Below are 15,215 nucleotides of genomic sequence, written 5' to 3'. Positions count from 1 at the left end.
GAGCCCTCCATCCACTCTCATTGTGCCTTGTTGCCGGTGGACTTCCCCTCTGACTCTCTCTCTCTCTCTCTCTCTCTCTCTCTCTCTCTCTCTCTGTGTGAATCTTGTTTGATTTCTCTGAGATTTTGCATGGATGGAGGTCTCTAATGTTCACGACCAGGTAAATTATAGCGACATGGACATACCCTTGGTTAGGGTGATTATTTATTTATAATCTTTCCTTTTGTCTTCTCGATTGATTTCTCAGTAAGTTTTGAGATCTAGTTTCTTTCTTTTCTAAGTCATGTTTGTCATAAGTTAGATAGATTTCACGTCATGTGATCTATAAATTAACGTGGGTTAAAGAAGTGCAGAGATCTTTCTCCTGAGGTTCTTTTGTTATGTTGATTTTGGTTGGATAAATGATATTAGGCATGGAATTTTCCGCTTGGTTTCATGGTGGACAGTATGGGGTGCCAATTTTTGGATCATGGCACTGCATTCTTTTCTTCTAAGGTAAGAATATAAGATAGACACCCGCTCAATCAATTTTATGTCTAGCTACTGATAGTCTCCCTTTAGGGTTCAATTTGTGTGTCATAATTAGCTGAATTCAACCTTGTAATGAGTTTGAAGGGACATTTCGAGAATTGAAATCAAGATCTCATCAGAACTCCGCAGGACTTAAGCATGCTTGAGCCATACTACTAATAGGATGAGCGACCTGTAAATGAGTTTGGTTGCATGGGTTATTCTCTGCCATGCTTATTTCTGCTGAGATTTTTACCAATCATATCCATGGAAATAATTAATAGGGACAAAATCTTTTGGAATTTTTTTGGTGTCTTGGATTTTTTTATTAGTTTGTTGGTCTGGATCTAGCCTCTTTGGTGTCTTTTGAATTCATCTTGAACAAAAATTTCTTCCAATTCTTTTTAGAAGATTTTCTTGTTTCTCTTGTGTATAAGGCTGTCATTCCAATATAATCCTTTTCGGCTGTGCCAGCTAATTGGATACTCTCCCTTCTAGGTGAAACTTAAAATCATATGAGTTTGGAGTGGACGACCAAGGCCATTCATGATTTTGAATTCTAAAATTTTGTGAGAAGTGCAAGAAATGATCTTTCCTGTGGCTGAGAGTAAACAAATTAAGACTTTGGCTTTTAGACAACAAAACGTTGAGCCCATCCTGCAACATATATTAAAACTGACAATACTGATGTTTGAATTACTTCATTTTTGTAGCTGTTTTCAACATCCTTTTGTTTTTGTACATCTGAATAATAAGAATTAAGTCAAAATTTTCATTCATTGGACTATCCCGTTCATAACTCCCGAGTTATGGAATTGCGCATCATCTTAATTCTCTGACATTGACAACCCCAAATTTCACGAAGACTTCCTGCCAGTTCCTCTCCTTATCAGTGATGACACTTTCCACGGGCAATGGCCAGGCCTCTTGTATAAATGCTAGAATAAAGATTATTGATTCTTAAATCATGTTTTAGCAGTCCATAATTTCATTTCTGTGATCTTTTTGTTTTTATACATTGGAGCATTAAAAGTTTATCAAAATTTCCAGCTAGCAAGCCTGCCATCCATGAGTCATGACGAACACCAGTTTCACCCTTTGATGTCGTTATAGCCCCAAAATTTTTAAACATCGTGTATTCATTTCTGTTTTATGGGTGATGATTTTTCTCATAGGTCACGGCTAGCAATCCATTGGAGGAGGTGCTAGTTTGCTCCAAGACACAGCAGCCACCTGAAAGGAAGCTGAGACCTCACCAAGAGCAGGCCCTTAAATGCCCCAGGTGTGACTCCACCAACACCAAGTTCTGCTACTATAACAACTACAGCCTCTCGCAGCCCAGGTACTTCTGCAAGGGCTGCAGGAGGTACTGGACCCAAGGTGGCTCCCTGAGGAATGTCCCAGTTGGAGGTGGAAGCAGGAAGAACAAGAGATCCTCCTCCTTCTCAAAGAGGATAGCAGACCAAGATCCTATAGCCAACTCCAACCCAGTACTCCCAAGCCTCATCCCTCCACCCCTTTCATTTGACCCAAGTGGCCTCTCCTTGGCCTTTGCCAGCCTTCACAAGCAACCAACCACCAAGCAGTTAGGGCTTGATGACTATGACACCTTTCTTCTAGGAAACCCTAACCATAACCCTAACACAAGCTCTATTCCCACTGCCCCCAGTAATGGCTTTCTTGACATACTGAGGAGTGGGTTCGTTGACACCACCGGTCCAAATGGCATCCGCAATCTCTACTATGGTTTTGGTGGGAATGGCAATGGAGAAGGTGGTGTCAGTGGGGAAGAGGTGATGCTGCCATTTGAGGGAGGATTTGGTGGTGCAACAACTACAACAAGCCAAGGATCCTGCAAAGTTATGGATGGAGGGGAGAACAAATTGCTGATGGAGCTTCAATGGCCGGTAGAAGGGGATGGCAAAATGGTTATGGAGTCGGGAAGAGATATCTGGAATGGAGTGGGTTCGTCTTGGCATGGACTCATTAACAGCTCCTTGATGTAGAGGTGCACTGGTTGGTAGGTCGTTCTCTATCCTTCGAGGTCCCTGGGATTTCCATGTTTCCGAAACTTCTAAATTAAACATTTCTTCACTGTATTTTTCTTTTTTCTTTTTGCTCTATTTTTTGTTGGAGTGGTGATTTGAAAATTCTATAGATATAGTACAATGAAACATCGAAGTTTGTTCTCCAACCAAGATGAGTATGGATGCCGGGGAAACTCTATCATAAACTCTTACTAGATCTAAGTTATTATAATGGCATTTCAATTCTGCTTATGAAATGGAAAGGAAATGGGTGGTGTTTGAGAGGAAGGAATATTTTATTGGAATTCTGAAGGGATTTGGAAGAGATGTTTTGTGGTGTTCCCAATAAATTCTTTCATGGTTAATCCCTTCGCCAGAATCTTGTTTGGTCTAATCCGCGGAAAAAAAAAAAAAGGGGGAGATCGAGAGGATCCAAATATAATAATAAGCCTAATCTATGTTAGGATTGTATGACTTGGAATCTTGGGATGTTGCCTGCACGCCCGACAACAAAATCCTAGTGGAGATTTGGTGGGTATATTTTGTTGACATTTTCGTGCTCCCAAAGTGAAGCATGACCCTCGTGCTTGGTTTTGCGGCCATGGAGGCAAGAACGCGAAGATACACCAACCCACTTGCATGTCGTGCACGTTTATCCATGCACAAAATAGTGGCACCTGATGCTTTGTATTGAAATACATATGCACACACTTGATTTGCCTTGCATTTTGTCAGAATAGATATGCTCTCGATGCCCATATTTTGACAATTTGCACGTACAATGAGCTACCTACTGTTGATTGACTTGAGAGGAAATGGGCAATAGGTCATGGAAGTCTGCAATAATTTCTGCGCAGACTGTTTGAAGACGGATGTTGTTTTAAAATGTCAAGCTATTTTACTATGGATGATCATCATATAATACATGTACAAGAATCATGCTTCGAGGAAATCAACGTACTTGTTTTGTGTGATTAAACTTAAGGGAAAAAGTTGTACAATCTAATACTTCAATTTTTTAAGCTCCATATTGTGTCATATGGAGTTGAGTTTTATATAGAGTCTTTTGGTATGTTCTAGAATATGGTCGATCGGATTTCAAGTTGGATCTGATCGAGTGAATCTAAAAGAATGAAGTCTGACACTGATGATTCAAGCCATTAAATATAATCTACAATACTTTAAACTGCTTCCAAATTAAAATTTATTTGATCTGGAGACTTTTAACCTATGCATTAAGTAGTGAAAACATATCATGGTCCAAATAACATGATAACATACTCATTTTTTGACCATTTGATTCGTATGCTAGGTTTCTATGATTTTTGGGCTATAGGAGGTTTAGAATTAGTAGATTATACTCAATGGATTAGATCATGGGTGTTGGATGACCATCTTCCGATTTCACCTAACCAGATCCAACTTGAAATCTGATTGATAGAACTTGCTCTCTCTCTCTCTCTCTCTCTCTCTCTCTCTCTCTCCCCGCGCGCTGCATGAACGATGGTAAATCTAAGCAATTTCTGGAGATGGCACGAGAGGCATCATTTATCAAATAGACTGAGCAGTAAGTTTTGTATATATAGATATATATGGCCATCCAATAGTACATTGATATCATAATTCTCTCTCTGATCTCTATCAACACAACCACAAATCCTCTATACCACCGTTATCATCCTCAATAGATCAGTGCTGTAGTGTCTCCTAATCCACATAAACTATAAGCCGGGTCCGCTCTATTACCATTGACACAACCTAAGATCTCACTCAAAAAAGCTATCTTAAAGATATTATTTGGATTCTTTAATTCTATATAAGTATTCAAGATTTATCCAAAAAATAATCGATGTAGGAGTAAATATACGTCCGTATGGGATTCTCGCATCAACAATCTCGTATCCTTCTACAAATGGAATCCAAGGTCGATCGCATGCGCACTTTTTAACCACCATATTCCTACCATCATGGTCACACCTCCAATCATCATCATTACTGTTACTATCTCTTGTCATTTCCTCTATGGTGATTTTACCACCACTCTGCCATCATCACTGTCACCATGGTATTCATCATTATCTCAATCATCGCTTTCATCATAAGTCTCAGCTTTTGCTGCACACAATGGTTGGCAACCCATCACCACCTCCACCGAATTGTCATGCTAATGTTTCCATCTCTTCACAAGTATCGTCACTGTCTTACGCCACCATTTCCTCTGTTTCTCTGATATTCGTCTCTATACCATCCTCTAGAGTCTGACCATTACGAGAGCCACACTATTGAAATACTTTCTGTTACTCCTGTTTCTCTTCAATAAAATATATATTTACCACATGGAGATATCTCTACCGAGTAATCAGTATTTTCTCGCCATTGTAATCCATAGCATCCACTGCAATGGATTGCATCATTAGCCCAATTACATCCATGTCTTGCCATATTGCAATCATATCATCCTTGCCTGAGATCTAGAACATGAGATGGTTGTGCCACCGTAGGATATTGTCCACAATAACACGAGGCCCTCAATAACAATTCATATAGTATGATAAAAATTAGTCCAATTTTGTTGGATAAATAAAGAGAAGCGGGTATAGAGCATTTAAATCCAGTATTCGAGTAATCTTAACCACATAACCTAAACTTCATAGACATAACAGCTCTTATTGATAGTTGCAATCATGCTTCAAGCTTTATTCTTACATCCTTCATTTATTTATTCTTCCTCACTCTTAACAATCTTAATATCTGGAAAAAAACATAGGAGACAAATGAGCTTTACGGCTTACTAAGAAACCATGCACCACCTTACTAGATCAAACATAATTTTTTATATGATTCAATGCATCATTTGAAAAGTAGAATTATACTGTAAAATAAAATATTTTATAAATATAATAACAAACTGTCTTAGCAAACCAATCATGTATGCACAAATCATGCAAATTCGTAAAAATGAAGGTGCAATTTAAAATATCCATAATCATCAAATATTTGCCATTTATCCATACATTTATCCATCATCAACCCAGTTACATAGAATCCGTGACTTGTCATATTGCAATCATATCATCCTTGCTCTCACATCATGATCATCACTGCTAATCCATCATTGTAGTGCTCATTATCATTGTCTGAATAGCTTCTATCTACACATGTATTGTTTGTTTCTTTACAGAGATCCACCATGACGCTTGCCTCTTTTCATACTCAATTCTACACATCAGTAGATATCCCTTATTGTATGAATCCTTTCTTGTTTGCAAGGGTTATGGGTTAGATTACTCCGATGGAAATATACTGTATGAAGTCGTTTGCAAAATGTGCATATAAATGGGCAAAAATTTATAGTTTTATAGTTAAGCAGCAGCAGCACTCTAATCATCTTGTATTTACATGGTGGCGATCGGAATTCTGGAAAGTAGTTCTCATGCTGCTCTCGAATCGTCGGATGCCAAGGTTTCCGGCTCCTCCTCCTCCTCTTCCTCCTCCCCTTACCCTTGTCTTTCTACTTCGTCGCGATCACAAGCCATCTATCATTCCCCAGATCCAAGTCCTCGCCTTCGTTTCTGCGAACCCAGAACCCAAAAACCCGCCAAGGCTCTTCTTTCGACTCCCCCCACCCGTCTTTCTTTGGCCTTCGTTTCCTATTATTGTTCTTGGACATGTGAACGTGACGTGAAATAATTCCTAGCAGGAATTTTTCAATGGCCAGGAGAGTCATTGCAGTCCTTGGGCACATCTTTAGCTGCTGAATGGTTTTTGGAGAATGTGAGGTGACTCTTGCCATTAAATGCTTAATTGCTTGACAGAGAAATATGATAGCCTCAATTTCTTTTTTTTTTTGTAAGGAAATTTGTTGAGATTATAAGCATATCATGTGCATGGTTGGATCTTGATAGTTCAATGATACCTGAAACGAATGGACTAGTGTACTGCTTGTTCCATTAGTTAAAATCTTGATCAAAACTCAAAACTCAAAAATAGTCCAACAAGGAATGAAAGTTCCTCCTTTATATCTGTTGTGTCAATAATGTCAATGGTGAGAGATTTTGCAGTAATGTGTGAATTGTCAATGAAAATGTTATCCGTTCACCTACTAGGTAAAATGCAACTGCACATATGAAAAGTTGAAGGTTTCATTTCTTCTGATAGTACCTTCTAAGCCAGCTTTCAATGTTTCAATTGTTATTTATGGCTCGACTCCTACAGTTGAGTGAGTTTTACTTTTGAGTTAAAGTCTGATCTTGTCATTCTAATGAATCCACTGAACACTGGATTTCATAGTGATAGGATCATCATCATTACAAATAGTGTTAACAATGAGGTACATTGAGCTAGATATGAAAGGCGTCAATTGATCTGAGTCCTCCAAGAAGTTTGGTAGTAGCGGAATGAGATTTCTGCCTTATTAGAATTATTTTTTTTCAATTCATTAGTTCTTCGTGCAATGCTAAAATCGAGGCTCATTTTATTAGACACAGTGGTAAGATGATTTTCACCTTGAGTGGATCTTCAAGGGAAGAAATCTAGCAGCAGATGTGAAATTGAAGCAACAATAATATCAAGGATGAGGCCCACTTTGCCGAGTTGAATAAGCTTGTTGAATAGAATGGGAAGTCTCAGAATAAAATGCAGCATCCAAACTAGGGGAGCTGATCTGATCTGGTGAAGGAATGTCTGAAGTTCCTTGCAGGCATGTTCTCTTTTCCTTCATTTTTGTTACAGAATCATGTCTGAAAAATGACAGCTTCAGTTTTGACTTATTTTTGGTGCTTGCTTAATTTAAAGTGTTTGAGGGTAATGTTTGATCCAGGGAAATGATGAGTCGACATATATGTTTCATCTTCTTTGACCATTGCTGTGTGGGATTTAATACTTGAAATGATTTGGCCTGAATGTTCATTCTCTCCATTCTATCCAGCCGATGAGACGTGCAAATAATCTTTCCTCAGCCCCTGCTTGCAGTAGTAGTAGACCTGTTTCTGAATTTAAGGACCTCATTATTTAGGGAGAGGGTAACGTATCTGCTTTCTCTTTCCTATGTATCTGCCACATTTTGAGCCACCTTAAAATAAGTTTCCTGTCTGGTCTTTTTTTTTCTTTCTTTCCTCCATTAAACCGACTGACCTGATCCTCTTGTTGCCGGAAATTCAAAAAAGAATTTCCCTGGCCACTGGCCTCTGCTGCCAGGTTGAGCTGAATGTTTTCATAATTTAATGCTCTGCCTGCTGGTTAAACACCATCCTGCACCAAGCACAAGCAGGCTTATTGCATAACGCTGGCATGGGCAGAAGCGAACACATGGCAAATACACTTGAATAAAACTCCTTGCGCTCCAGTTTTGTTGTGAATGATTTCAGATAACCCTTGTTGCAGCAGCTATTGAGTTACTGGAGAATACTGAAGCAATGAGAAAAGAGAAAACCGCAGCAGTTTTGCCGCCGAGCATTCTGAACATTGTATTTTAGGATTCACACCAAAATGAGGAGACAAGGATGGAATGAATGATGCTTACATATATTACAAGGTATCCTATAACATCTTGAAGAATTGCAAATTCAGATCCTCACCGCATCAAGAATTTTTTGAAAGTAAAAGACATCTCGCCAACAATTGGAAAGAGGATTCAAAAAAAATATTACTAAAGTAAAACCCTGTCTTTGTGCAAAGAATTACAAGCATCGTATCCTCCATCAGGATGATCTGGGGACAGCATGCACCCCACAGAGGAACCAATCTGTTCTTTACTGAAAAATTTCTTTGCCCTGCCAGCTAACTGGTCTTCATTGTGGATACAAAGGGAGACCCTCTCCTGGTTCCCAGAAAAGAATAGGGTGCAAGAAATGCCTCAGTCACATGTGCATGCCACGCAACCTCAGGTTTCTGGTAAAGCTATTGCCTTACAATGAACACCTGCTCCTCTGTTCCAGAGATGCTCACTTATAACGTTTCTTTGCTTCATTGTATAGAATGACCCCAATAACTGTGAGAGAGTAACCAAGCATCCCAGTCACTGATACAGGATTCCTGAATATTAAAATTGAGACTACCACAGCCACAGCACCTTTGGCATTTCCAAGAACCTGACATCAACAAAAAACCACTCAATAATTGACGCATGCGAAAAGATAAAGGTCTTTAAATGGGTTTCAAAACATGGGAGAATAGAATGCACCAAATAAAGCATTTTCATATTATATGAAGATCCGGACAACAGTAAGACATCCTATACTCGCAATCCATTTCACATATTTTATCAGAAACATGGCAAAATCACTTTATTGGGCAAACACTTGAGAAGATGGAAAACAATTTTTCTACAATCGGAAAAAAAAAGATTATATTAATTTACTTTTAAAAAAAACGAATTGATCTTGCCAGACCAACATCTGTGCTGGTATATACAAACTGCAACAATTGATATAAGCAGGATTGACTGCAGCATATCTTCTCACTAGAAGATACCGGCCTCCTTGCCTGCATGTCCATCATGAAAACAGTTTCACATGGTTAAGATAATCAGTTGCTAAATATGATTAAAGACGGTATATCAACCATTTGTGGAAAGGAAATCCAGTAACATATGGTATAATTGCATATCCTTCTTTGCCAAAGTTTTGCATGTACAATCTTTAGAACCTCAGCATTGCTGTAAACATGGCTAACCAGATCATGGACCATGCTATATGGTAAACTTGGGTCTCTTCTCTGTGGTAAAATCTTCCAGTTCCCAATTAACCTAGAATTTCGTAAACTGAAGGGCACTACATGCCAATTACATCATTCATGAATATGAGTAAAACATTTTTCCCTAAGAAAACTACCAGAAAGAATAGGAACAACTACTACTTTGCAAAACAATTCTAGGTCCCATGATCTTTCTGAATAATTGCATTGAAGTTTGGCTGCTCAGCTGCTAGAAGATTTGGACCTCTTCCAGTCAAGCTGGAAAGATGGAAATCAACCTATCAGCCAAATGCATCCTCAATCAAGTAGTTGACATCAATCTACAGATCCGGTTTTCAGAAGATTTAAGAAAAATTTTGTGCTTCATCAAAGTTTTCCAAGGTCAACACAATCCACAAGAAACATTTATGTGGCAAAGCTTCAGCTCTTAATTATGTACCTGTCATTAGAATGACATCCTGTGTAAAATGAAAACATTCTCGTGAATGCTAAATCATTGCAAGTGGACTTCTGGGCAGTGCATGATCAACAAACATATCCCTCACTAAATGACAATTTAGGAAGTGCCAGGTAGATTTGCAGATACGATGACTTATATGTTACTTCTAAGGCTATGGGCTTACCTATATCTAACTCTGACTTTCCCCAACAGAAACCACAGCTGTCTATGAGGATATTACAGCTGCTAGAAAGAACAACAATGAACAATACATTGCCGAAATTCCGGTTCATATTCAATCAAGCCTAGTATGGTGTTTGATAGCCCTATTCTATGATATGCATATCAAATGTCTTCTTCTAACAACCTTGGCAATCAAGCAACTGACTGGACTTCTGATAATGGCTTTCACCAGAGTTGGTAAAACTACTGATTCTGGATGGTCTACCTATAAGCTTTATGGTGGTTGATTTCTAGCTATATTACCTTCAAAATCAATTGTAAGCTTGTAACTGCCTCTCTTATTGATTGTGCATGTTTAGAGGCAAGGTTAGCAACATCACAACTTCCTAAAGTGGAGAATATGCAACATGCATAACTAATTCACTCCTCTAACAGCAACATTGAAAGTTCCCACCTGCAAAAAGAAAACCCAGAATAAATGATTCACTTTTGCAGCAATTTTGTTATTAATATTTCCCTTTAAATAACCTTTCCCTTAAATTTGCATTGATGCAAACTCATTCAACTTCGTCCCTTCTAAATACTTGTTTGAAAATCCTCAAATAATGCTGTTGTCATCGTTTGAGAACTCTTTCTGCTAGAAGATATTTGCTTCAGGAAGATGACAGCTGAAACAACTATGTCGAGAGCTACCTTAAATATTGTCATTGGTGCAACCAAGTTATATGCCATGTAAGATATGACTCATTCAAGCTATCATATTTCAAAATGTTGTTTTTAAAATGCTCATTCATGCTGCCAATGTTGATTTAACAAGCAAAGATTTTGTTACAGAATATTAATCAGAAAACAGAGGCAAAACAAAAGGAAAGAGTAGGCCTTGGATAATAACATCATAAGACATAAATATAAGTAAGTCTGCATTAATAACACTTAATATTGGTAAATACTTACAATAGTTTACCCATTTAAGCAAATTGCCATCAACAAGCAAAGTAGAAGAATATAGAACAAGATATGCTTGACTTTTCCTTCTTTCATGCAACAAAATTATATGGCAATCGACATAAACCATGAGATACAAGAAGAAAATAATATCATATATGGAGAATACCTGGAGTGTCAAGGCGCTGGTATGTTTGGTCACCAAAAAGTTGGTCAAGTTCACAAAATATGCCAGAGCAGAATTGAATAACAGGTACCATATAATTCTTATATCTTCTCTAGCAAGCGCTATTGTAATCCCAACCACATTTTCCTCCATAAAAAGTGTTGCTGGAAGTAAGAAAATAACTGCTATTGGAGCCATGTACAGAAGGAGATTCATTGAGTTCAGTTTTTCCCTGATCATAGGAACTTATTAGTCAGAAATGTGTGAATATTCTTATCAATCCAAAAAAAGCATGAATATTCCTTACAGATAAATCTGACAAGAGTAATTTAGCACAATTTCTCAAGTTTTCTAGAAGAAAAAAAAAAGAAAAGAAAAGAAATCCTCGTCCAAGGATAGTCTCCACTATATGATGACTAGGAAATCATAAAATGTCTCAACACGCACATGTTCATATGTCAAGACCTAAAATTTCTGCAGAAGTGCTTCTATTGGGCAAAGAATATCAGCATACACATACTAGAAGAAAAATGTGCTCTTTACCCCTCAGAGGACAACAAAATCCCTTGTAACACTGACTTTAGTGCCCTTGCAGCAGTTGCACCAATGCACATGATAAAACCAAATAAATGGAAACTCGGCTCACCCTGCATAATAAAGATAAGAGAAAAAATAATTAATAATCAAATGTCTTCATCTCCTCAAGAATCATCAAGACTTAATTAGTGCAGCAAAGATATGAAGGATTTACAAAGTTCTTAGCATGGTCTAGATTCTAGAGAATGGCTGAAAAACACTGGTTGCAAAAGGGTACAAAATACTCATAGTCCAGCAAAATACAATTTACCCGCATATGTTATTCAAACTTTCAGAGGAATCCTTGTCTGCATCCAATATCGATTGTTCCTCTTAAGATATCCTCGTCATACGATAAGTGATACATCCCCCAAAAGTAACTGGAAAATGAAATTTTGGAAGGGGAAATTTCAAGAAACCATGACCAGGTTCTGTTCCCCTACCAAGGCATGGTTAAAGATAACCAGTAGATCCAAGACGCAGCAAAAGAAAATATATACTGCAACTGCACGTGCTATTTACTAAATCATTCTGAGAAAGAAATGACAGTATTTTTCTAAAATCTGCTGCACTGAAGAGGTGGCAAGAAATGTGTTGTAATTCTTTTACCAGGTTGAGGATGGTCGGAAGATGACAACCAAAGGTGGATATGCCCAGCTTCGCCCTTGCAATTCATAGGGTTGGTTTTGATGTCACTTAGAAGACTTTACATACATGGTTGTGTGCCCCTATTGCTTCTAATGCTTGGACCCTGATACTCCCATTTAAGTTTATTAAAATTGAGATTTGATAAAAAAACAGGAACACAAATACATCTTGCATTGGTCAAGGCCAACGAAATACTAAAATTCCAAATTCAACAGGTAATTCATGAACATTGACATTACAAGAAACATTTGATCATGTGCAAGCAAAAAATCTCTAAACGCCAAGGGAATGTTTGATAAGTGAAATGCGTAAATTTATGACGAGATTTTTTTTTTGTGTGTTAACAGTCAGAAAGTGATGCAAGTTGGGACTAAATTTAGCAGGACAGTAGATTTTGTATTATTGTAAAAGAAGAAAGTCAATCGATCCACAGTAAAAGCATAAAAAACAAGCATAAGCAATAACAAGAAAATAAAACTAAGCCAGCAACCATAAATAAAGAAGGTTCAAACAGCTGGGCTGCTACAAATTATTAATGAAACACAGTCTGCTCTCCCATGAACTACCACCAACCAAAAAAAAAAAAAGGAAAGAAAAGAAAAAAAAAGTCAGATATACTAATACACCTGGATCAGACAGTTTTCCAAGACTGGTTCCCACACGATCATTAAAGACCAGTAACTTCTCGCTAAGACCCATAATACACAAACATCAGTTATGATTTCCTATCAAGAACATCTCCACTTGGATCTAATCCCAGAAATGCTAACAGAACATCCAAAACACTTGCAAAAATGAAAAAATCAATGCAAAATGGTAAATTCTTCAATAATGAATAACTGCATCTGCAATAAACTAAATCTGCATGTCTAATTACAATTCTAGATAAATTCCAGAGTTCATCAGCCCTGAATTCAGTAAATCGAAATCGATCAGCAAGCATCCATCCCTCAAAATCCAAATCAAACCTAAAAGTAACAGATACGATTGCTTCGAACACAAATTAAACAGAAAACACCGATCAAACCCCAGAGAAAGAGCCATGAGTGGGTAAAGATCAAACCAACCGACCCCGCTGGCAATGATGACACCGGTGACGACGGGGATGAGGGTGACGTAGGTGACCCAGGCCTCGCGGCGGAGAGTCATAACGTAGGCGAACACCGCCGTGAAGAACGGCGTCGTCGCGCCGACGGCCTGGTTGAACGACACGGGCAGGTAGCGCAGCGAGACGTTGCCGCTGACGACCGATCCACAGAAGACGAAACTCAGAGCCGCGATCTTTGAGAACTGGAGCCGGGACCGCACGGTCTGCATCGGGACCAGCTTGAGCCAGGCAATGGCGACGTAGCTGAGGAACGAGCACGCCGTCATGTGGCACATAGTGAGGAAGATCGGGTACTTGAATCCGTAGTTGCTGAGGAGGTACTTGTTGAGCAAGAGCACCCCAATGTTGGACGAGTACCAGGCCGTCACCAGCCCCACGGTGAACAGTCGCCCCGTCACCAGAGACGCCAATGGCGAGTTCTCCCTTCCACTCATCTCCTCCCTCCCCTCGCCGCCCCCGCCTCCGGCGCCTCTCTTCATCTCTCTATAGATGCCCCACTCCTGGCTAATTCTTGATATATTGGGTGGATTTGTGGGGAAAGGGTTTGAGGGGAGGAATCGGAGCGTGGGAATGGGGTTAGGTTAGGGTTTTGGGAGCGGATCGGTGGTCATTGAGCGCTCGATCTGATAAAAAATCGAGAGACTTGTCTGGAAATTCGGGGTGGGAAAGACGAAGCTCCTTCGCGATGAGGCTCCGTTGATCTGAGGAGCAAGGATCTGAGGCGTTATTGGGGTTTCTATTTTTTTTCCTTTTTCGTTCTTGTTCGCGTTTTGAATGTTTTTAAAATTTTTATTTGTCATCATCCACCGTTTCCTTCCTCGTTATTACTGTATTATTCGATTTATTTGACTTTTTTTTTGCCCACCGACGTTTTGTTTGGTTGATTTTTTTTCCTCTCACCGACGTTTTATTCTGGTTTGGTTGATTTTTTTTTCCCGCCCAGAAGAGAACAGTGGAGCCGTGGAGGCATCAATATCTCTTGCATGGTTGATTGTTTCCCCAGTTCAAACCAAGGGTACATGATTTGAGGGCCACTAACATGTACGTCAAATAGTTAAAAATTAAATAATTAAATAATATGAAATAATATAATCATTTAATGCATTAGATTAAGGTCACCAAATTTATGTAATTTTTTAGCATGGAAGTATTTGAGACATAGGAGATTATGTTTGGAGGAGAGACCCACATGAATGATGTTACCTATATAACTTGGTATTAATAATTATAGTATTAATGTGCTCCGTCATTATTAAAATTTATTTCTTAATATACAATAAATATATGCTTGAAGAAAAAATTATAGTATTAATATGCTCCGTCATTATTAAAGCTCATTATTTAATAAGAATGGCTAATAAAATATTTATTTATTATAATTTATTATATTATTATATTATATTTTAAGATTAATTATAATAAGAGGAAAAAATTATATCCAGTAGATCATGCAGGCATTATTATAATGCCAATATTAAAACAAAGTTTTTGCATAAAAATTCTTGTATAGAGTTCCCCGATTTTCTTTTTTTTAATATATACAACGATGCCTCACACTACATGTGCATGGGTACACCCATATAGGTTATAAAAAAGAAGGCGGCGGAAGGAAAAAGGGGTGGACTCCAAACTCTTTCAAAGAAACTCTCCTGAGTAGCGTGCTGCAAAAGAGCCAACCCAGTTAGCCGCACTGTTCGCCTCCCGAAATACATAAGTAACCCGGAAAGCTATAAGCTCCCGCGCCACCTCACATACATCACGCAGAAGTAGGTACTAGTCGCCCCATCTGTGCCCATCAATGCTCTGTTGGATCCAGCCAATCACTGTAGTAGCGTCTTCTTCGAGGTGGATGCAATTTGCTCCCAACACAGTCATGGCATACGTAATGTCCTCTCAAGCTGCTCTCAACTCTGCACCACA

The 15,215-nt window shown here is 38.6% G+C and overlaps 2 protein-coding genes across 2 annotated transcripts; one reads left to right on the top strand and one right to left on the bottom strand.

Moving 5' to 3' along the window:
• LOC120112731 (dof zinc finger protein DOF2.1-like) lies at positions 1-2,825 on the top strand. Its single transcript, XM_039132444.2, has 2 exons — positions 1-160; positions 1,686-2,825. The coding sequence occupies exons 1-2, from the start codon at positions 134-136 to the stop codon at positions 2,514-2,516; spliced, it is 858 nt and encodes a 285-aa protein (XP_038988372.1). The 5' UTR covers positions 1-133; the 3' UTR covers positions 2,517-2,825.
• A 5,214-nt stretch (positions 2,826-8,039) lies between these two features.
• Positions 8,040-14,113, bottom strand: LOC103716196 (putative sugar phosphate/phosphate translocator At3g11320). The gene is made up of 4 exons (XM_008804107.5): positions 13,259-14,113; positions 11,507-11,610; positions 10,967-11,195; positions 8,040-8,626 (listed from the first exon to the last, which is right to left on the bottom strand). The coding sequence occupies exons 1-4, from the start codon at positions 13,772-13,774 to the stop codon at positions 8,480-8,482; spliced, it is 996 nt and encodes a 331-aa protein (XP_008802329.1). The 5' UTR covers positions 13,775-14,113; the 3' UTR covers positions 8,040-8,479.
• Positions 14,114-15,215: the final 1,102 nt, after the last annotated feature.

This window comes from Phoenix dactylifera, chromosome 14, assembly GCF_051530095.1.
Source record: "Phoenix dactylifera cultivar Ajwa chromosome 14, Ajwa_hap1_PhDact_Kaust_v1.1, whole genome shotgun sequence".
Taxonomy (NCBI): domain Eukaryota; kingdom Viridiplantae; phylum Streptophyta; class Magnoliopsida; order Arecales; family Arecaceae; genus Phoenix; species Phoenix dactylifera.
Note: the sequence above shows the minus strand (reverse complement) of the source record. Positions and strands in the feature narration are given on the sequence as shown.